This window comes from Passer domesticus, chromosome 30 (assembly GCF_036417665.1).
Source record: "Passer domesticus isolate bPasDom1 chromosome 30, bPasDom1.hap1, whole genome shotgun sequence".
In the NCBI taxonomy this organism is placed as follows: Eukaryota; Metazoa; Chordata; class Aves; order Passeriformes; family Passeridae; genus Passer; species Passer domesticus.
This window is the reverse complement of record NC_087503.1, coordinates 2,977,883-3,001,609: the sequence shown is the minus strand read 5'-3', so window position 1 is coordinate 3,001,609 and position 23,727 is coordinate 2,977,883. Positions and strand designations below refer to the sequence as shown.

At 51.5% G+C, this 23,727-nt stretch overlaps 2 protein-coding genes across 2 annotated transcripts in view; one reads left to right on the top strand and one right to left on the bottom strand.

The window, feature by feature from the left end:
* LOC135287569 (zinc finger protein 271-like) overlaps positions 1 to 23,727 on the bottom strand; it is a 351,290-nt gene that overhangs the window by 11,397 nt on the left and 316,166 nt on the right. The gene's annotated exons all lie outside the window — the stretch shown is intronic.
* On the top strand, positions 18,089 to 19,115 carry LOC135287604 (olfactory receptor 14J1-like). The gene has a single exon (XM_064400882.1). The coding sequence runs from the start codon at positions 18,107 to 18,109 to the stop codon at positions 19,037 to 19,039; it is 933 nt and encodes a 310-aa protein (XP_064256952.1). The 5' UTR covers positions 18,089 to 18,106; the 3' UTR covers positions 19,040 to 19,115.

The window sequence follows — 23,727 nt, the reverse complement described above, 5'->3', positions numbered from 1 at the left end:
ACCCCTGCAGGGTCTCTAGACCTCTAAAATTCCTTCTGAAAGAGGAGACTGGGAGCAGCTGGATCGAATCCCAGCCCCAGACTTTGTCAAAGGTGTAGAGATTGTACAGGTGGAATGGAACCTTAATGCAATTTGTCCCATAGGATTAATGATGGAATACCAGATATATTTATATAAATATGGCTCTGATTGATTCTGATCATGATTAGAAGAAAGAACTTAACTAGAGTTATTTACTCCACCGTATAGGTTCTATAACAATTATTAGAATATTCTGCTCTAGGAAGCAATTTTGCAGTCAACAGGGCCTTGCTGGAGTTGTTGGAGCCCATTGCAGGCAGAGAGAGCCTCCTGCTCCAGCAGGAACTGCCTTTCCTGTGCCAGGAGCAGGGCAGGTCCCGCTGCAGGAAAAGCCCCAGGCCAGCCCCAGCACAGGGAAGGGCTCGGGCACAAGGGCAGAGTGCCGTGCTGGGAGCTGTGCCAGGCAGAGCCTGAGGCACCAAAGGCACCTTGGCAGCAGCAGCTGCTTGCAGGGCATGGCCAGAAGCCTCCCTTGGCAGCCCGGCCTGGTGGCCAGCACTGCAGAGCTGCTGCCTCAGGGCTCATTTCTGCCTGGGCTCTGAAAAGCCACTTCTGCTCCAGGAGCTGCCTAGGAAGCCATTGGCCCCAGCACCTTGTGGACAAGATATGAATGAGAAAACTCTTCATGCCAGCAGAGACAAGGCAGGGGCAGAGGAAAGGGCAGAGCCAGGCCCAGGGCACAGGGCTGCCATGGTGATGGCTGTGAGGTCCCTGCCCCTGCAGCAGCCTGGCTGCCCTCAGCAGACATTCTGGCCAGAAGTGTTGTGAGGGCACCCAGCACACCAGAGAACCCACACAACAGGAATTCTGTCCTTGGGGATGAGGGGGTTTCTATGGGTCCGGTTGCACAAAGCTCCTGCTCTTGGACAATTCCGAGGATGAGGCATCTCCTTCTCTGGAAAAACAGTTGCAGTTTTGTGCCACTCTCATAATTTTAAAATATTTCCTCCTTTTAACAAATGTAAATCCATCCTCATTTAGTTCAGAGATATTGAGCCTTGTTCTGTCACTGCAAGATTTGGGTTAAAATAACTTTGACCACTATTTTTCCATTTTCACAGACCTTGGAGAAGACTGAAAAATCTCCCAAGATGGGGTTTGGAGGCCTCATCACATAACCAGGAGGGAGAGGCTGATGGCTCTGGGCTTAGTGGTGTTGAGATTGAGGACAGAACAGGAGTAGTTTGGGAGGGAGTGAAGGGTGGTATCAGAGACGAGTTTTTCTTGTAAAAAGCAGCTAGAGAAAGAAATAATGGCACCAAGGGTGTGGAGTGCCCCTGCCCCATGAGGTAGGGATTCTACCCAGACAGACACCATTGGGTAAGGGGTGCAATTGAAAGCAGATTCCACCCCTCCACCCTCTGGAGTGTGCCTCTGCAATCCCGGGAAAAGACTCTCCACCCCATCTGGTCAAATAAGGAATGGCCCCAGAATGTTCTTCCTTTTCTGTACCCTCATTGGTTTAAATTCTACTGCAATGTCTCCAGCTTAGATTTTTTTTTATTGTTGTCCTCCTTGATCCACCCATTTCCAGTCCCCTGCTCCTTTTACTATTGGACCCCAACCCTAAACTTCTCCTCTAAACTCATGACCCCACCCCCTTCATTTCTTGTCTTGGTTCCCTGGCACAATAAAGGATCCTGGGTTTTTCCAAACAAGATCCATCCTCTTGCCTTCCGTTCCCTGTTGGTCATCGGTGCCTGCCTGAGGTCTGAGACTCCGGGCCCTGAGGGAATTGTTGCACCCCTCACTGTGGTGGAACATAACACAAGGGCAGCTGGGGAGGCCCAGACTGGACACCAGGAGAAAGGAATTCCCTCGCCAGGGCAGGGCTGTGGTGCAACACATCCCCCAGAAGGAGCCTGGAGCAGCCCAAGGCTTTGTGTGGGCAGGCAGAGGCAGGCAGGAGGCAGAGCTGTCAGCAAAGGAAGGGGCCAGCTGGTGGGAGAGCCGGGGGATGACGACAGCCTGCAGGGACAGAGTCGTAGGGCAGGGACACTGTAGGACAGCCTGGGCTGCACAGGGCACAGGGATGGGCAGCAGCTGCAAGGCCCTGACAGAGCCAACTTGGGCAGCACTTTGGCCATGGCAGACAACAAAGAGCACCAAGACCCCAGAGGGTCATTCAAGTCCTGCTGCTGTGTCTGTGCTGCTGAGCTGGGCTGGGCTCCTGGCCCAGAGGCAGCTCCTGGCAAGAGCAGCGCTGCAGAGAGACAGCTCTGGCCAGGAGCAGCTCCTGTGCACAGCCCAGCAGGGCTGGGGCACTGCCAGGGCAGCTCAGGGACAGCAGCAGGGCACAGACAGAGCTGACAGGGGCTCAGCACTGGCAGGGGCTGGGGGATGTCCCAGAGGGGGCTGTGTCCCAGCGGCACCTCTGTGGCTGTGTCCTAGAGGCACAGAGCAGCTGTGATGTCAGCAAGAGGCTGTGTGACAGCACAGAGTGGGCTGTGTGAGGTCACAGGTTGGGCTATGACATCACAGAGTTTGTTGTGTGAGGTCATCTGGCAGCTACAGTATCATATACGGGATTCTGTGTGACATCACAGAGCAGGCTGTGACATTATAGTATAGCTGTATGACATCATAGAGCAGGCTGTGATGTCAAAGTGTGTGCTGTGACATTACAGAGTGGCAGTATGACGTCACAGAGAGGGTTTTGTGACATCACTGAGAGGGTTGTGACATCACAGAGCTGTCTGTGACATCACAGACTAGAGTGTGAGGCCATAGAGCAGATCCTGCCATCATAGAGGGTATCTCTGTGACATCAGAGAGTGAGTTGTGACATTACTAGTTGGCTGTGTAACATCATAGAGCAGGCTGTGACATCACAAAACAGACAGTGGCATCACATGGTGACTTTGTGACACCACAGAGTCTTCTGAGATGTCACAGCACAGCTCTATGACATCACAGGGTGACATCACAGCGTTGGCACTGTGATATCACAAAGGTGATCTGTGACATCCAGTAGTGGGCTGTGACATCACAGGGACTCTGTGACATCACAGGGTGACTGTGTCATTACAGAGGCAACTGTGTGACATCACAGATGCTCTGTGACATCACATGGTCTGTGTGACATCACAGGGGCTGTGTGAGGTCGCTGGGGAGGTCACTCTGCCCCAGCCCCCCTCACAGTTCCCCCAGAGCAGTCCAACCCTGCTCGTGCACAGCGGGGTCCCCTGTCCCCCCGGGTCCCCCCGGCCCCGGCGCTGCAGCCTCCCCCAGAGGATGTTCCACAAGATCGACCCCAGAGCCTGACACGGGGACGGGGGGCCAGGGCCCTGGGGGTGGGACAGGGGGACAGGGACCCCCCGGCAGCATCCCTGTGTACTCCAGGGCCAGAGCCTGGGCCAGGGCTCCTTCACCCTGTTACAAACAAGGGCTTGAGAGCACTGAAAAAATCCCTGCAAGGGATCAGCAACATCCAGATTTAATATTAAGGGACAGCACCACCAAGTTCCTTTCCAAGAGTCACTCTGCTCCTTGTGGGAGCTCAGTACATCACTCCAGATGTCCAGAGCTACCGAGACAACCCTTGGGGGGCTCGGAGGCCCTGGAATGTTGCCAAAAGTACCTGGTGGCTTGACTTTGATCCTTTTAAAGAAATGACACCTGAAGGTGAGGAGATGAGAGAATTTCAGGTCTGAATAGTGAGGGGATGTTATTCACTTGTTAGAACTTAAGTTAGAATGCACTGTACAGGGGGCTTTTATGTGTTGTACAGGGGGGTCTAGAATTCTGTACATGGATCAGGAGTCCCAAGATGGAGGAATTTGGGCGTGCCCCGTCCTTCTTCTTTCTTCTCCTTGGCATCCATGTTCAGGATGATGTTGGCATGTGTGGATTGGTTCATAGAAAGAGTACACTTGCCAACAAGGGCAGAAAGTATTGGGAAGTAAAGGTAAATATCGAATACGTAATTTTCATTATAAAAGAGACAACCGCCTTGTGGGCGGGGGAGAGTGCCTTTGGCTGTCTTGCTGGTCAGACCTCGGCTGGACAGACAGAAAATCTTTGTAGATAAGAAATAATAAACTCGACTGAAGACCGAAAGCAAGAGTCCAGACTCCTTCTTCGAGAGCGCGGCCTACCCAGAACCACTTTTTCCCGTGCTGGGGCAGAGACAAGCAACAGCCGACCCCGGCAGCTCCTGACTGGACACTTCAGGCACATGGGGGGAACAAAGCAACAACAAAACCAAACCAAATCCAGGCAGTCAAACCAGAAATTAACTGAGAACTGTCCCTGTGAGTGTGTGACACAAGGACAGTGAGGGCAAGGATAAAAGGAATATGGCCTAAAAGCTGAACAGAGCTCAAACTTAACAGGACTTAACTTAAATCTTAACTGATACCTTCAACTTCAAAATTTAGCAAAAGAGACGAGCTTAACAGTATTTAACCTGTTTTACAGCCTATGACCTACCAATTTAAAAGAGGAATAACACATAGCAGTATTTAACTCAGCTTATAACTTATATTAAACTTTGCAAAAGAACAGCTCTTAGAAACAGAGCTGACTAAGACTTTGTGACTTGACCTCACTTGCAGACCTGACTTACTCAGCTATCCAAGGCACTCCAACCCCTCAGAGAGCAGCATTTCTGCCTCATTTCCCCAGCACAGGCACTCCTGTGTGCACACAGACACAAAGAGTCAGTGCAAGGCACCTGTGAGAAATTCCCCCGAGGGCAGGAAATGCTCCCTGTGGATGCTTTGGCATCTCCCCAGCGGGTGAAGGGTTGAGCCTGGAGGAGTGGGGGGATCTGCCCAGGCTCCCTCGTTGTTCAGGATCCCTGAGTGCAGCAAACGGGAGAGTTCCCGGCTGGGAGAGGCCCCACTCAGAGGGAGTCGCTGGCCCAGGAGAGCTCCAAGGGGCTCCTTTTGCAGCGCTGTTTGTAGGGCCCCAAGAGAGGGGCTGCAGTCACAGCAATGGTTCATCCTGGCCGCACTTGGCATCAACAGCTTTCTTTGGCACTGTGAGAACAGGCATGTTGTGCCACTGAGGGAACAAAACCAGTTCCCAGGGCTGCTCCTACAGAAACCAGGAGCTGGTTGGGCAGCAGCAGTGCCTGGAGCAGACAGTGTTTGTGCTGAGCTGCAGAGGAGCTGAGCCCAGGGGCTGTTGGCCAAGGCTGAGGCCCAAGGAGCATTTCTGAGCTGGCAGGGCAGCCTGAGAAGGGGAGGGGGGAATGCAGCAGCACAGGGCCCATGGAAGCAAGGGACCATGGTGACACTGTGGGGCCCTGTGAGACCAAGAGACCATTGTGACATTGTGGGGCATCATGGAAAATTGTGGAGACAATTGTGACTTTGCAAGGCCTCATGGAACAATGGAGAGACCATTAAGAGACTTCACAGCCTCATGGAACCAAGGGGCCATTGTGACTTTGAGGGGACTCATGGAATCATGGAGACCATTGTGACACTATGAGGGCCCATGGAATTATCAAAGCATTGTGACACTCTGAGGCCTCATGGAACCAGTGAGACCATTATGACCCTGGGGGTCCCCAAAGAACTAAGAGGACCACTGTGGTACTGTGGGGCCTTGTGACCAAGAGGCCTTTGTGACACTGCAGGACTGTATGGAACCAAAGGTCCATTGTGACACATCAGGATTCATGGAACAGAGAAGCCACGTGTCATTTTGGGGCCTGGGGAACCACCGAGACCATTGTGACAGTGCAAGACCTCATGGAATTATTTGGACCATTGTGACACTTCGGGGCCTTCTGCAACCCAGGAGCCATTGTGACATTGTGGGACCCCATTGAACCAAAGCACCATTGTGACACTGCTGGACCCCATGGAATCAAATCACCATTAGGACATTGTGGGGCCCCATGGAACCAAGGGGACCATGGTGATACTGCAGGGCCTCTTAAAACCAAGGCAACACAGAACAAATCTGGCTTTTTTAGCCTCCCATGGACTGTGTGACTGGTCCAACTGACCATGGCATGTTGAAGGCCTCTTCTCATCTGCTATTGAAACACTGGTGCTCCATACTTTCTTTCATATGGAAAAGATCTGTCCTTTTCCTGTAGGCACCCATGGCCAGAATTGGGATTTCATCTCCAAATTTCCATATATCCAGGGATTATTCCCATAGGAGTATTGCCAGGACAAGACCGGTTGACAACGGTTTAATGAGGGTGACCTCTCATCAGTCCTTAAAACTCTGGGGAATGCTGACAAGTCTGGCTGGCCTTGGCCTAGTGAGACTCTCACCTGCCTTCCAAACACTGGGGCTTTCTGCTTTCCTTCCTATGGAAAAGAACTGTCCTTCTTTTCCAGGTGCACATGGCCACAACTGGGATTTCACCTCCAACATTGCATACTGTGACAGACAGGAGGAGATTGTTGGCTGGAAACATTTCATGTGTCGGGAAGGAATGGGCAGGTCCAGCCTTGCCCTGCCCTGGAGCACTGCCCTGCCCTGGAACCCCAATCCCCCCAGAGCCTCTATCCCAGCCCAGCAGTGGCTGCCAGTCCCTGGCACAGCACAGGCAATGTTCTACTGCCACCTCTGGAGCCCCAGCCCAGCTCCTGAGTGACCAAATGAGTCAAAGACCCACCTGGGGGAAGGGCCCAGGAAGACCAAGGGGTATTGAAGGCTGACCATGAGGCAAGGTCACATCTTGACCCTACCTCCTCTTGGCATTTCCATCTGAACACTGCTGGAATCCAGGAGTTAGTAGCTCTGTGTGTGCTTCTCTGTATCTTTTTTGTCTTTATCTCTTTTTTCTGACTTCTTCTAATTCCCTCCTCTTGCAAATTTTGAGTAAATTAAAATTGAATATGCTAAGAGTTTGTGAAGTTGAATGGGCAAATTTCAGGCTTAAAGAAGTGGGTTTTGTTCATGGAATGTAGTATTAAACCTTTAGTCAAGTTTCTCTAATTTTCTAAAATTACCAGTAAAATCAGTTTTGTTGTTTTGACCTCTTGAGGATCTTGTCAGTATTTCACCAATACATCCAACTCAGAAGATACAAACAATTATAATTCTTTTTAAATGCCTCCTTGAGAGAGGTGTTTGGGGGATGTGAGGCAGGGCTTGTCTGTCCTGCTTGGCACAGCCCAGGCAGGGCTTTCCCAGCCACATTCCACACTCCATTGCCCAGCTGGAGCCGCTTGTGCCTCTGAGTTCTGCTGGCCCAGCCCCAGGGACGCTCTCCTTGTCTGCCCATTCCCCCACGGTCTCTGGGCAGGGATGGCCTCAGTGGGGGCTGCTGACATCCTCAGCAACTTGGAGGCTGCTGCTGGATTTCACTGCTCCAGAGGCTTGTTCAGCCTTCAGCTCTTCAGTGCAGGAATTCAGTGTCCCAGGGCTCATTAACATTCAGAACACCTTAACAAGCTAATCCTCTGGGGATAATTTATTTAAGTTATATTAAGTTATTCAAACACTTTGTGGTTAGTTAGATGGATTTCAGGAGTGTATTCAAATTGAATATATTCTATTAAAAAAGATAGAAAGCAATTTTTAGGTCTTGTTTCATTTTTTTCCCCTGTTAATACAATATGTGCAATCTCCAATGGACATTGACTCCAAGCACCTCCTCATGCAGTTTGAATAGATATGAAAATCAAGACCCTTGATGGCTGACAATCAATCAGGCTCTGTCCCTACCCCCACCCCACCATTTTCCCCATCCAAGCCCTGGCACTCAGAGCAGCCTTGTGCAAATCTCAGCTCCCTCCAGCCCAGGCTGCACCTGCAGCTTTCAGCTCTTTGGCTCCAACTCCCACCTGCTTTCCTTGGAGAAGGAGCTGCCCCAGACACAGAGGGATGTTCACTGATTGTCAGCCAACAAAGCCAAGGGAAGGCACAGCTCCATCAAATGCAAAAGTCATTCTTCTCCCTGGCTCTGCCCTGCCCCTGATCCCCACAGCCTGTCCTGTTTCCTTCATCCCTCCTTTGTCAGGGACTTTCTGGGACAATGGAGCTCTGCCTTGGCTGTGGAGGGAGGTCCAAGTGCAGCCACTGGAGTGGAAACCACAACTGGTCAGCTTTGTGTCCTTTGGGGGTCAGAAACTGGTGAGACTCAGAGGTTCAGAAAGATTTCTCTTCATAGCCAACATAAAAGTGTGAACATGATTTATATTTATTTAAATTTAATAAAAATTAAAACCCTTCCCTCAGCTCCTTGTGACATCTGACATATCCAGCAACATCTGACATGTCCACCATCCACAAGGAATTTCCATACAGTAAGGATTTTAGACAAAGATATGAGAAGAGATGATATAAAAGAATAAGAGCACAATTAAGATGCTGACTATGATGTTATTGAAACTTCTGAAAGTAGGGCAACTCCCTGAAACTCAAAGCATGAAGCCACTAAAGGCAGACTAATTGGAATGACCAGAGAACAGCTGCAGGAGGAAATCTGGGAGCAATGGGAAGAGCATAGAACCAGCTGCTCTAAATGAAGAGATGTCCTCAGACAGAGACATTTAACCAGGAGAGCTGGAAACACTGGAAGGAAGGGGGTCATTAAATATTAGACTGAATATTGGCGGGGGAATGGAGAGGGGAAAATCAGTATTTCTTCTCCTGCCATCAGCAGCAAAATGCATTAAATCCAAAAAATTCCTGTTCCTGATGGGAAAACTTGCCATCTCTTAAAAGTACATAAATGACCCAGACAATAAAGATTTGTCTATCTATTATGACACTAAAAGGTATTAAAACCTGTGCCCTTTCCAGGCAGACATCAGCTGTGTGCCCATGAACAGGCAGTGCCACTTTGTGCCCTGAGGTGCCCAGCTGGGATTGGATCTCTCTGAGAGCACCTGAGGGAGAGCAGAGCACCTTGCAAGCTGCAGGTCCCTGCCAGCCCCGCAGGGCTCCTGTCCCATCAACATCTGCTCTGCTGCCAATCACAGCTGGGATAGCACCGCCCCTGCTGTGTGATTGACAGCTCTGCCAGGGCTGGGGCTGGGGCTCTGTCCCACCACAAACCAAGGCCTGACCCGGGCCTGGCCCCACACGGGCATTCCGAGCATCCCAAGGTGTCTCGGGACATCGATCTCATCCAGCCTCTGACAGCGACCACGGTGACACTCCGGAACCTCATGGAACCAAGGGTCACTGTGACAATGCGGGTCCAAGGAAACTATGGTGGGACTGTGGAACTTCATGGAATCAAGGAAACCATTGTGCAGTTCAGGGGCCCTGTGGAAGCAAGGGTCAATGATCAAACTGTGGGGCCCATAGAAACAAGGAGCCATTGTGACACAGCAGGGCCGCATGGATCCAAGGGACCACTGTGACTCTGATGGGGCTCATGAAACCAAGAAGCCATTGTGACATTGCCAGACTTCATGGAATCAAGGAGACCATTGTGATGGTGTGGGGACCCATGATATCAGCGGAACATGGAACAGGTCTGCCTGGTTTGACCTCCTGCGGCCTGTCTGACTGGTCCCGCTGAATTTGACATGTCAAGGGTCACTTCCCATCTGACTGTGAAGCACTGGGTCTCCGTGCTTTCCTTCCTATGGAAAAGAACTATCTTTCTTGTCTAGGCTCCCATGGCTTCAATTAGGATTCCACCTCTAAAATTTCCTATATCCAAGGCTTTCTCCCAGACAAAATCTGCCAACAGAGTCAAGTCTGGCTAGCCTTGGCCTCTGGTGACTGCCTCTGATCTGCCCCTGGGGCTCGGCTGCTTTCTTCCTGTGGAGACCACTGAGAAACTGTGGGGCATTGTGGAGCCAAAGGGCATTGTTACACTGTAGGAACTTGTGGAATCAAGGGGATCATTGTGACGCTGTGGGGTCTTGAGGAACCATGGAGACCATTGTGACACTGTGGGGTCTTGAGGAACCATGGAGACCATTGTGACATTGTGGGGTCTTGTGAAATGCAGGGGCATTGTGACACTGGAGAGCACCATGGATCCAAGGGACCACTGTGACACTGTGCAGCCTCATGGAGGGAAGGGGTCATTGTGACACTGTGGGAAGCTGTGGAACCATTGTTGCACTACTGGGCCCCAACAGAACCAAGGGGCCATGGTGACACAGCAGGGCTTCATGGAACACAAAGACCATTATGACACTGTGGGGCCTTTGGGAACCATGGAGATCATTAAGATCCTTAAGCACTTGTGTAACCAAGGGGCCATTATGATGCCACATGACATCATGGAAGCAAGAGAACCACTGTGATGTTGCATGATTTCATGGAAGCATAGAGCCATTGTGACACTACAGGGCCCTGTGGAACCAAGAGAACACAAAATAGGTCTGGCTGCCTTGGCCTCCCAGGAGTCACCTGACAGGTCTGGCTAACCTTGGAGTGTTGAAGGCCACTCCCATCTGCCCCTGAAACACTGGGGCTCTGGGCTTTCCTTTGTATGGAAAAGAACTGTCCATCTTTTCCAGGTATCCATGGCCAAAATTAGGATTCCACCTCCAAATTTCTGTGTATCCAAGGATTGCTGCCAGACATAAGCTGCCAGAAGAGACAGGTCTGGATGGTCTTTAACTCCTGAGTGCCAGCACTGACCTGTTTTCCAAACACTGGAAAGGGCTCTCTCCTTTTCTTTTCATGGAAAAAAATCCTCCTTCTCCAGGCACAAATGTCTGAAATTAGGATTACACATTCATAATTTTGAATATCTAAGGGTTGCTCCCAGACAAACCTGCCAGGACAGACAAGTCAGGCTTGCCTTGGCCTCTGGTGGCTGCCATTCACAAGCTGCTGAAACATGGGGGTTCTGTGGTTTCCTTCTTATGAAGACCAATGTGACGCTTGGTGGCCTTGTGAAATGAAGGGGCCGTTGTGACACTGCAGAGCACCATGGATCCAAGGGACCATTGTGACATTGTGGAGTCTCGTGGAACCAAGGACATTGCTGTGGCTCTGTTGGGCCCCATGATCCCAAGGGGCCAGTGCAAAGCAGCAGTGTGGGAGTTACCTTGGCTGTAACTCAGAGTCAGCCAGATTTTACCCCAAAGAACCCGCATGAGGTTCAAGCCCTGGGAATAATTTATATGAGGTTCAAGCCCTGGGAATCATTTCTTTAACTGAGGATGAGCTTGGGAGTTCTCCCATAAGTCTTTAGCCTTGTTATGCTAAGTTGTCCAAGTTCTGCTTCCCTACTGGTTACTTGTTTCCCCTATATGGGTATTGTTCTAGTTCTCTAGCCCCAAGTGTATATGTTGTTGCTTCCCCTTTATCTCAGGTCTTTGGATCCTGCCCTTCGAACTGTGCTCAACTTCTCCATGTTTTTTGTTTTTCACCCCGTTATTGAAGTTTTTTTTGGGCAACTCCATTGAACCTGCTCCTTTTCATTTTTGCCAACTTCACTCTTAAGTCAGGGAACCAGAGAGGTTTGTCGCAGCCACCCTCACTGTGACATCTGGCTCCTGAGCAGGGACCCTGACATTCAGTTACGTCAGCTGGGGTTAGCTGAGAGATAGGCCAGTGCTCCCTGGGATTGTGGATTGTGCTGGCCCAGTGGATTTCCCATCAGTTCGAGGGACCTGCGCCAGCATTAGTGGGGATGATGATGGTTTCCTCCTGTGGAGGATTGCAGGTGGGTTTGGGAAAATGAAGGACATTTATCACCCATTTTGCCACAGTGTTTTTAAAATATGGATCCACATCCCATAACTGATTTGGGGCATTCCGGTGGCTGTTCCCCCCAAGGCGGAGAGGGAGAAAAATGGGTGGTCAGTTGTCCAAAGTAGAAAGGAGCTTATATGGACACTTTAAGTTACTTCTCACTGATCATGACAAAATATTTCCAAAGAAAATTTTAAAATCAGTCGTGAGGTAGATCATTAAAAATTTTCCAGACACTTATGCTAACAAAATCCATACCACTCAATATTGTGACTCTGTGGGATTTAAATTGTAAATCTTTTGATCAAAAGAGACCCCACTGCACCCCGCATGCTCCCCTTCTTCTACACCATCCTTGAGACCCTTCACCAGCAAGCTGTCTGTCGAAAACTCGATCCATCAGTCACTCCTAACCCGGAACCTCCCCTGAAACCTGCCTTTCTTGGACTTTCCATGATGGTCCAAGATGGCAATGGCCACGCTGTCTTGGAGCATTGTGCCCTGGAGACCCAAGATGGAAGGAGCCCGAATGTGGCTCGGGAGCCTGGCCATCCTCCCTCCATCCTGGCTCCTCCACTTCCTGCTACCACAACCTTCTCTTCCACTCTGAACGAACCTCCAGAAACCACCCCCGTGCCTGCAGGTCGCGCCTCCACTGTCATTCATTCCACCTCCACCCTGGGCCACAGCTCCAGAAAATGACAAAATGGCAGTGCCCTTTACTCACCCTCCGGCAACAATGTAAACCCCATGGTCAAGGATACTAAGCCAAACTGTCACACTATTTCTAATTCAAGTGTTTCTGCTCCCAGTTATTCTTCCTCCCCAGAAGACAGTTTGGATTCCCCAGAGCCACCTCTCCCCGCAAGCCTAGAAGATCCCTGGGAAAGGATCTGGAAGGAAGCAGTTAAGGAAGGAGACTGGCAAATAGTCTTGAAACTCCTCATTGCCCCAGGACATGATGAAAGAAGGGAGCAGAATCCCAGGTATCAGCCATTGATTTACGGGGAAATCAAGGAGCTGTGTAGGGCAGCTAAGGAATATAAGCAGGACTCACCTTTTTTTAATGGCCTAATGAGGGCCATGTTCACAGCACATGTAACCCCCTATGATTTAAGATATATTATGACCATGTTTTTATCACCTACAGAATACACCCTGTGGGAAAGGGGGATGGAAGTGTTTACTAAATCAATTAATAGCAGACTATGCTAATAATGAGGCAAGGGCACAATTGACAATCAGCCATCTAGCTGGAGAAGGACAACACAGCCTGCCAGATGATCAAGCAGCAGGAATCCCCAGAGAAGTATTGGACAATAGAAAAGAGATGGCTTTGAAAGCTTTAATCCAGGTACTGGATGGTAGCAGCCCCAGTTTGGACTATGCAAACATAAGACAAGAACCCAGAGACCCCTGCATGAAATTGATTGATTGTCTTAAACAGGCACTAGAGAAACAAGTCTGGGATGAAAAGACTCAAAATGAATTACTAAACTCATTGGGGGTAGCCAATGCCAACCTGGAACATAAGAAAGGGCTGCGTGTCCTTCCACTAGAGATAGAACCCACACTCCTGCAGATGATTGAGGTTGTAATTGCCTCAGGACAGCAGAACACGTAGCGGCCATACAAGCCCAGGCCATTGGGCAAGGAGTTGCAGAGGCCCTAGTGGCCATGCCATTCCCCTTTAAGGGGCCCCAGCAACAATTACAGGGCCCAAAAATATGTTTCCAGTGTGGTCAACAAGGACTTTTTAGAAAATATTGTCTCTCGGGTAGGGGGGTATGCGGTCCTTAACAAAAATCAACATCAAACTAGGCAGAATTTCGCTTTTTGCAATGGCCCAGTGCAGGTTGGGATGATGATCCACCCTCACAGCTGGCCCAGGGCAGGCCTGGAGTGGCCTTGGTGACACCTTGGTGGCACCTTGGGCTTGGCACAGCCTTGAGGATGGTCTATGTTTTCAACAGAGAAACTCAAGAGTTTTAGATTGCTTCAAAGAATTAAAAAGACAAAACCCCTCTTTGGCTGTGTGCAGTCAGATCTCCAAGCAAAGCAGATCCCAAGTGAGTGAGGAGAGACAGGATGGGGATGGGGAATGTGGAGCAAGGTTGTTGACACTGCGACAGAGCTCAAGGCACAGCTTCTCTGAGCAGGCCAGACCTCCTTAGGAGAGTCCCTGGATCAATATCAGTCACAGAATGCTTCAATCACCTCTTGTGTAATAAGAAAAATAATAAAATACATCCTTTAAAAGAGGAATACATATTTACTAGAAAATTTTTCAAATATTTCTGCAGGAGGAAAACTTCCTGATGAACAGCACTAGAGCAGAGGGAAATCAAGGCAGAGCCATGGTTTGTCAGGACTTGCTTGATGCTAATAAGCTCCATGGTGCATTTCGAGCTGAGCCCTGGAACATCAGGGCATGAGAGGAGATTGCACAAACCTTTCCAGGAGTCAAAGTCAGAAAAAAACCCCAAAGTATGTCAAGGCATGCATGGGTCCCACTAAGGTCCATCCCCAACACAGGCTCCTCATGGACTCCTTGAAGGAGAGAACTGGAAGCCAGGATGGCACAAAAACTTCTCAAAGACTCAGTGTGAAAAGGAAAATCCAAAGTACTTTAAAAACCTTGAGTACCTCACAGTATTAATGAGCCCCACTGAGTGTCAGTACAAAGCTCTCAAGGGACTCATTAAAGCAGATAATTGGGGCCATGATTGCATAAACCTCTCCCAGAGTCTGGATCAAAAGGGAAAGACCAAGTACCTACAAATAACTGAAGTACCCTGAAGCATTAATGAGCCCCACCGAGTGTTGTTAGTGACAAAGCCTCTCCAGGGACTAATTACAGCAGATAATTGGAGGCCATGATTGCACAAACCTCTCACAGACTCCAAGGCAAAAGCAAAACCCAAAGTCCTTTGAAAAACCTGCATTCCCTGGGAGCATTCAGGAGCCCCCAGGGCCATTGCTGAGCAAGGCTCCCCAGGGACTCCTTCCAGCAGATCCTTGAGGCCACTGGGATGTGGGCTAGGGGGGGATGCTGAGGGCAGGACAAGGGGCTGACAGTGCCCAGCCTGGCTGGGGCTGTGCCAGGAGGCCCCAGGGCCTCAGGACAAGGTGTCTCCTCCCAGCCCTTGCTGGTACAGACCCTGCTGTGCCCCAGGCCACCAAGACTTGGCTTCTCTTTGTCCCCACCTGGCATCAGTGCCTCCAGTTCTCTGCTCTGCCTGGGGCCTGGGGACACTCTCAGTGGTGTCCCTCAGTGGGACCCATTAAAAGTCCAAGAAACTTTGGAGTTGGATTCTGACTTGGAGTTCTGGAGAGGTTTCTTCAGCTGCCTCTCAGGGACTGATGTTCAGGGCCTGAGCACAAAGCCCCAGAGGGTCATTAAAGTCCTGGTGCTGTGTCTGTGCTGCTGAGCTGGGCTGGGCTCCTGGCACAGAGGCAGCTTCTGGTAAGCAAGAAGCGCTTCAAAAGCACATTTCTCTTGATGAGCAGCTCTTGTGGCAGCCCAGCAGGGCTGGGGCACTGCCTGCATCCAGCCCGGGCACAGCCCAGAGGCACAGAGGGGTTAAACTCAGCCTGGGCTAGGAGCAGAGAGCAGAGCTCACTCAGGGCTCACTAGAGCAGAAATCATCCCAGGTTTCAAGCAGTCATTCCCTGGCTGTGTGAAAAGAAGCTGCAGTTCCTGCAGGGATCTCCTGGAGCAGGCACATCCCACAGATTTTAGGAGCTTTCAGGAGGACTCTCAGAGCTGCTCCAGGGCAGGGATGTGGCCCCAGAGCAGGGCTGGCTTTCCCTGCTGCCCCAGCCCAGGCACAGCCCAGGGCAGCTCCTGTTGCCAGGCTCTGCTGCAGGGCTGAGCAGCCGCGGGTGCAGCCAGGGGTGCCCAGGGCTGTCCTGCAGAGCAGGCTCCTGCAGCCCAGGGCGCTGTGCTGGGGCAGGGACTCTGCTGCCTGCCAGGGACAGCTCTCAGCTGGCCCGGGGAGCTGCTCCCAGCGCTGGGGAGAAGCTGTGGGGGGAAGGAGCCACCCTGAGCAGGGCAGGTGCTGCTGCTGAGAGGGGCTGGGTCGGGCAGGGCTGCTCCCAGCTCCACACCAGCCTGGGCACAGCTCCGGAGGACACTTCCCAAAGAAGGTAAGCCTGGCATTGCTGGAAAGATCAGGAGCTTTCCTGAGGGTGTTTTCATCTTTCTGCTTGGAGAAGGATGGGAAAGTTGGGGTAATGACAAAAAGATTTTTGCTTTTTATACATTTTTGCATATTTATAGCTCTGTAAATTACTATTATATAGTTATAAAGCTATAATCCTTACTTTATTAAACTCTTTATTTATTCTATTAAACTACGATTATATACTTCTATAACTGTAATCCTTAATTAACTCCAGTATATTTCCTAACCTTTCTCTTAGATTTTAGAACAATAAGCTGGCTGTCTAAATACATTCCTGAAATACTGTATAGTCGTATTATAAGGGGAGGGTCTAAAAGAAGAACCTTTTAGTTTTTTTACTAGAAAGTGAGCAGTCACAACAAAAAGTGAATGCAAAGAAGCCCTTGGACTCCAATGGGTTGACCCAGGGGTGTGCAACTGGGGCAACTCAATCTGCTATTGGATGTTCCTGTTAAATACCCTAATTAATCTACCTTAATAAATTGTTGAAATCAGGGCCCGGGTGTGCCCCATCCCCAGTGGGACACATGGAAGCTTCCAATAAATGTCTGTTACTACCTTACTGTTCCAACACTGTTGCAGGAGTGGGGGGGTGGTACTCTTTAGATTATAGACAAGAGGGAGATGAGGGAGGCAGAACAGGAATTTTAATCCCAGAATCACAGAACATTCTGAGTTGAATGAGACACACAGGATCATCAAAGGAATGTTTGAACATTTACAGAGATCCAGAACTGTACCTTTGGGTGGTCAGTCTCTCTGCTGGGAGCCTCCCAAAGGGCCCTCAGCCACTCCTCAGCCCTGGACAGCAGCAGCATCACCTCTGCAGGGCCCAGCAGGGCTCTCCTGAGCTGCCCTTGCCCACCTGCACACACAGCCTGCCCCAGCCAGGGCCCTGCACACAGGCAGGTTTCTGTAGGGCCGGGGCCAGGGCACACAGGGTGGGATGGGCTCTGTGAGCGCTGGCAGGGACAAGGCTCCTCTCAGGAGGGAATGTCCAGGCCCAGGGAGATGCTGAGGCAAGGAGAGGGGGCTGAACAGAGCAGTGCTGGGGCAGGAAGGCACTGTTGGTGTGTGGGAGGTGCCGGGCACAGCTGGGCATGGGGACACTGTGCTGAGTGCCCGGCTGTCTCTGCCCTGCCCTCTCAGGCACAGCACCACAGCATCTTCTCTTGTTTCTGCCCTGCCCTGATATTGTCACTGTTATCTGCTGCTCTCAGGGAGGCTCTGGCATTTGCAGCAGCTGAGTCAGGCACTGCCCTTGGCATTCCTGCCAGGCAGGGCTGTCCATGGGAATGGGATGTCCAAGATTCCCTGGGACCTGTGGGGCTGTGGGCAAAGCAGTCCATGGGAAAGGGGAATGAGCTGAGCCCCCTCCCTGAGATCCCATCATGGGCACAGCCGGGGATCTCCTTGCTGTGCCCTTCCAAGCTCTGAGCTGCCCTCCTGGGTGCAAATCTGTGCCAGAGCCTCTGGCAGTTCCCTGAATGTCCCACGGGGAAGGGCAGAGCTGCCACAGCTGAGGAAATGCTGCTGGGTTTGCCAAGGGAGCCGTGAGTGTCCTTGGCACAAGGGGGTGCTGAAACCTTGCCCAGAGACCTTGAGAGAGGGTGAGACATTCAGGGATCCCACTGTTCTGGGCAGGGTCTGGTTTATGCTAGGGTGAGCCTGGAGTGTGACTGTGCTCTGATTGCAGCCAAAGGTGCAAAGCCAGGGAAGCTGGGAACAAGCCCATCCAGCCCCTCACCTTCCCTGAGCCACAGGGAATCCTTTGTCTCTCCCATCTCTCAGTGGCAAACTCTGAGTGCAGCAGGAATGCTGGGGATTTCTGACCTCAGAGAGCCAGGAATGATGTGTGGGTAGAAAAACAATTCCCAACATCTGTTCCCTGTTATCCATGTCCTGTATACCTTGGAGTGCAGATGCTACCAATCCTTTCTGCATTAGAAGTGATTCCCCTGACAAATCCTGAATATCCAGTCTTGTCCCTCTGCCCCATGGCCACAAACCCAGGGCTGTGGGGCAGGGATGGCTCCATGCAGAGGCCTGGCTGTTCCTGGCACACTCAGCCAGCAGAAATGGAGCTCAGGCAGGGACCTGGGTGAAGGTTTGCCCAGAGCAGGAACAAGGGTGGGTGAGTCCCAGCAAGGCAGACTAGAGGGGATGGCCCAGGTTTGGCTCAAAGCAGCCTCTCCTGACTTGTCACTGTCCTTTCTCCATGAACAGGTCCCCACGTGCAGCCCCAGCAAATGTCCAACAGCAGCTCCATCAGCCACTTCCTCCTGCTGGCATTGGCAGACACGCGGCAGCTGCAGCTCCTGCACTTCTGCCTCTTGCTGGGCATCTCCCTGGCTGCCCTCCTGGGCAACGGCCTCATCATCAGCGCCGTAGCCTGCGGCCACCACCTGCACACGCCCATGTTCTTCTTCCTGCTCAACCTGGCCCTCAGCGACCTGGGCTCCATCTGCACCACTGTCCCCAAAGCCATGCACAATTCCCTCTGGGACACCAGGAACATCTCCTACACAGGATGTGCTGCACAGCTCTTTTTCTTTCTGTTCTTCATCTCCGCAGAACTTTCCCTCCTGACCATCATGTGCTACGACCGCTACGTGTCCATCTGCAAACCCCTGCACTACAGGACCCTCCTGGGCAGCAGAGCTTGTGCCCACATGGCAGCAGCTGCCTGGGCCAGTGCCTTTCTCACTGCTCTCATACACACGACCAATACATTTTCCCTGCCTCTGTGCCAGGGCAATGTCCTGGGCCAGTTCTTCTGTGAAATCTCCCAGATCCTCAAGCTCTCCTGCTCCAAATCCTACCTCAGGGAACTGGGGCTCAGTGCAGTTAGTGCCTCTTTGGTATTTGGCTGTTTTGTGTTCATTGTTTTCTCCTATGTGCAGATCTTCAGGGCTGTGCTGAGGATTCCCTCTGAGCAGGGACGGCACAAAGCCTTTTCCACCTGCCTCCCTCACCTGACTGTGGTCTCCCTGTTTGTCAGCACTGTTATCTTTGCTCACCTGAAGCCTGCCTCCATGTCCTCCCCATCCCTGGATCTGTCACTGTCAGTTCTGTACTCGGTGGTGCCTCCAGCCCTGAACCCCCTCATCTACAGTCTGAGGAACCAGGAGCTCAAGGATTCCCTCAGGAATATAATTACTCTATTTTTTCAGAAAAAATAAACTCTTTTTTCTGCTCAGAACCTTCAGAATGTAACTCTTGACCATCTTAGCCTTTTGTCCCTCTTTGTCCATTTTTTCATTGCGACCTTTTCTTATTCTTTTTTCCAGTGTTATGTTTTTTATAAAATACTGTAGTACTACTCAGAGCATTTCTACATGAACATCCACTTTTCTTTTGTAATGCAAAGACCCTCAGGAGGTTCGTTCCCTGTGCATTTGAATAAAAACCAATGGCTGCCCTGGCTTGTGTGTCCAAGGCATTTCCTCAGCCCTTCTCTGGCTCTGCAGGGGCAGTGCCTGTGAGCAGAGGTGGAGGGAAGGGGCTCCCAGCACAGCAGCACAGCCAGGGACAATGGCCCTTCCTCTTTCCACATCTGCTCCTCCCAGCTCCACACTCCCCTTCCCAGCCCTGCTGTGGGTGCGAGGCCGGAGTGCTCTGGCAGCTTGGTCACTGTCCTGCTGCGTGTCCGTGCTGTGCCCTCAGGCAGGGACAGGCCATGGGCACTGCTGGGACACAGCTGGGCTCCAGCACAGCAGCTCCACCAGCACAGGGCATCTCCTGAGCGCAGGGCAGGAAGGCTTTGCTCCCCTCCAGAGTCACTCTCAGGACTCTCAGGAGGCTCCTCGTGTTCCTTGTTCTCCCAGGGCTCAGTGGGATGAGATCAGGGTCTCACTGGAGCCTCCAGGGGACTCAGGTCTGGGTCAGGTTTTGCTTGTTGGTGGCCAGTGCCCATCAGATGCTGAATGGTCTGTGCTGAACCTTCCTGCTGGGGCTCTGCAGCTTGTGCCAGGGCTGATGGCAGGAGAAGGTTTGTCTGGAGGGCCTTGGGAGCTGCCAGGAGAACACAGGGGACCTGCAGGGACAGGGTGTGCCAGGGACCAGCAGGGAGTGGAGCTCACTGGGCACAGGCCTGGCCAGGCTGGGGTCACCCCGAGATCAAGGACTGAATGTCTGCTGTGAGCCAGGAGAGCTCTGCAGCCCAGAGACACAGCAGGCCCGGGGAAAGGAGTCTGGGCACTGCCTGGTCTGAGCCTCAGGGAACTCCCCCAGGAGGATCCAGGGCAGCCCCAAGCCCCTCTGGCAGCCCTGGCACAAGGCAGGCACCTCTGAGCCCCCTGCATGGCCCCGCAGAGCCTGTGTGGGAGGGGGTGAGTGCAGGGAGCACCATCAGCTGCCTCTGTGTGCCAGGCTGAGCAGCAGAGCCCAGCAGAGGCAGCCCAGGGCCCCGGGCAGCACAGCCCCCGTGCTCTGCAGAGCAGCAGCCCCAGCTCGGGGCTCTGGGCAGCAGGGCAGGGGCTGCAGCAATGGCTGCTGGGGCCAGCACAGACGTGTTCCCCTGGCAAAGGCTCTGGGGGCAGCTGGCACGGGCCAGGAGCAGAGCAGGAGCCCGTGGGTGTGCAGAGGAGCCCTGGCAAGAGGCTGCCCTGTCCCTGGGCCAGCAGCAGCTGCCTGAGGCACCCCGGGGCCAGCTCTGCTGCTGGGCTGGGCAGCGGGGCTGGCCCTGGGGCTGCAGGAGCTGCCCGAGCTGAGCATCTGCTGAGCATTCCAGACCCAGAGTGGCTGTCCCTGACCTCCAGTGCCTGCAGTTCCTGCTGCAGGGCCAGACCTGACTCTGCTGCACTGCTGGGCTGGGGCAGGGGCAGGAAAGGCTGAACTGGGCAGTGCCAGGAAGTGGAAAACAATGGGGCCTGGTCCGTATGAGTCCCTACAGTGTCAGTATGGCCTCTGGGGTTGGATTAAGCCCCGCAGTGTCACAATGGCCCCTTGGTTCCATTAAGCCCCACAGGGTCACCATGGTCTCCTGGTTACAGGAGGCCCTGCAGTGTCACAAGTTCCCCTTTGGTTTGATGGAACCCACTGGGTCAGATTTGCCACTGGGCGGGGTCAGCACCAAGGACACAAACACCAAGTAATGGAATTGTGTAGTTTATATAATGTATGTCTGCAAGAATTTACAAAAGGAGAAGCTCAGCAAAGCACATAATCATTAGGAAATAATTACAAAAGGAGCAGCTCAGCAATGCACGCAACCATGACCACCACAGATTGTCTGCAGTGATTAAGAAAGATCCAGCACCAGTTCCCCTCAGGCTGTGCCATCTCCCAGATCCACACAGCAGCAGGGGGAAGCTGTCACAGCCAAGGGCTGCAGAGCCACTCCTGGACACTGGGAATTCCTGCAGGTGCCTCCAGCCACAGCTGAGGCTCCAACCTTGCTGTGAGAGGGCCCAGCTCTGACAGTGCTGAATGAACAAACTGACAGCACTTCTAGTGCAGGAACATCTGCTTTCATCCTCCTCTTGGGTTCCTCCCAAAGCCTGGCCAGGGCCCCAGGAGGAACCAAGGGAGCTGACTTTGACCATTCAGTCCCAAACAAGGCCAGATGGGGCCTTGTCTGATTTTTAAATACAGAAAGGTATAGCCATGTTTTACCAATGAACACATACAGAGATCATACTGCTCATAGTGATTCATTACTGAGTAGATACAAATATAACATTTGGTGGGAAAATTTATTTAGAGGTCAGCTTTGGCTCAGGGCCTGTTGTTCAGGCCTCAGACAGGGCCTGGTGCTGAGGCCTCAGGACTTCAATTGGTCCTTTAACCTGTAGAGGAACTACAATTCATAATAATGCTTTCAATAACACAGTTTAGATTTAGGCATTAGGCAGAAAGGCATTGTGTCTTGTTCTTCAATTAAGTGCTGTTCAAGTTCATTACTCAGCTAGAATTCACATTCTTTTTAAAACAGCCCTAAATAGTTATTATTCTCTGTTATTTTATCAAAAAGTCCCTTTTTTCTTGAGACTGTGTGTCTTTTTAGACATGTCTCAATACTCCATTTCCAGCACAGTGTAATGAATGTACGAGGCCAGATTTCAAAAAAAAAGATGAAAAAGGCTCTCGTTTATTGAAAAACAAGCCGGAAGGAACGGAGGGTCCAAGATAAGCTTGGACCCCCTCACAACAGCTCAAAAAAAATAACAACGTGCTGCGAACATGTTGGGTTTATTTCCGCGTGAATTAATCCCACTGCCCACGAACCAGAAAGAACCATGCCCAAACAAAAACCCCCCCTTTTATAACTCCCTTTGGTCCAGGATTGGTGGGGTTTGGATCCATGCACTGATTGGGGGAATTTAGGCACTCTGATAGGTCTTTAGCCAGGTTCATTCTGGGCCAATCATTTCTTCAGGGCGTCGAATGATTGCTTGGTGCCCTGGCCCAATCACTCCTCGCCTCGTCCACCTCCTGTCCCCACCAAGTCCTGGACACCTTTTCTCCTCACAACAAACAACTCCCCATTCTTTCCCCAAAACCGATAGGACCAAACTTATAACAGCATGTGTGAGAGACAGTCTGGAGTTCCCTTCCTTTGCCTCACGACCCTCTCAAGGACAGACATGGGGAGCCTGAGGACCCTGATGGGAATTGTGGGCTGCCAGTGGTGGATGAAGGCCAAATAATCCTGAGGCCCCTGAGCAGAGTTCTGGCCTGCCAAGCGATTGTTCACAGCTGTCTCCACAATGCCTGCTTCTGGCAGGGCCTGCCAAGGAGGCGACATGCCCTGTACACTGGCACCTGTTTGGTGACAATAGCTTGAGCATTTCTCCACCTCTTGGCCTGGTTGGACTTTGCTAGGGTAACCTTTGGTGGTCCCTCCCCTCACACAAGAGCCATCCTCTACTTCCCAACCACCGTGACATACAGACTGAGATGGGAGAAGCCTCTCTCTCAAGGACTGAGACATGAAATCTCTCTATGGAGAAGCTCCCCCCTGCCAAGGACTGAGACTGAAACCCCTAACATGGGGGAGGTGTGTGGGGGAGCCGACCTGACCAAAAGTGAGATGCTTGCCTGCAGGTGTGGCCATTGGACCAAGAAGACAATGGTTGTCGCCTACTGCTGAGGACACAGACTGGCTGTACCTTCTTTTCCCCTCAGTGATTTCAATAGACTTCTTCTTTATTGGATCTGTTCCCCCTCAGTGATTTCAGGAGCTGTTCCCTCCTTAGGAATGGACTATACTAGAACCTTGAGTTAACCAGGTGTTCTGAGATTCTTCCTCACATGACAAAAGGGATGTATTAGCCGGACCATGAGGATTTTGTCTCTCTATTGGTAGCAATATTCTGCCTTCTCTCTCTCTCTCTCTCTCTCTACCCTTTATCTCTTTTCTAATCCTTCTATGGCATTTGCTGCGGGCACTCAATAAAAGGTGCATTTGTGTTGATGAATGCTGAAATCCCCTCGGTGTTGTTTGTGCACTCTGAGATCAGTTAATGAACCATCACGAGCCCCGCTTGTATGAGCGGATGGTGACAGCGTGTCACTGCAGCCCCGTGTCCCTTGGGAATTGCATGGGACACAGAGCAGGCCCATTGTCTGCATTTTCCATAAATCCCGTGCATTTCCCGGTCTCCATGGGATGTTCCCTGTGGCACAGTGAGGTTACAGGGCTATGGGCAGAGAAGAAACCTGAAAGGCTTTCCTGGAGAAATGTCCTGGTCTTTCCAGCACCACTGGAGGCTATTTCCTCTTGTCCTAGCCCTTTCCCTTGCTAGTAAAGAAAGAGAAAATGGAGCTAAGTTAATCTTTCTGTAACTTGTTGTTTGGAACTTCTTCAGCACACTAACTCAATGTTGTATTAATGCTGTCTTTGCAATCCTGGATTGAAACTTCACAG

Bases quoted from the DNA above. Each gene is read 5' to 3' on its own strand.
- LOC135287604 (XM_064400882.1), top strand. From the start codon at position 18,107: ATGTCCAACAGCAGCTCCATCAGCCACTTCCTCCTGCTGGCATTGGCA.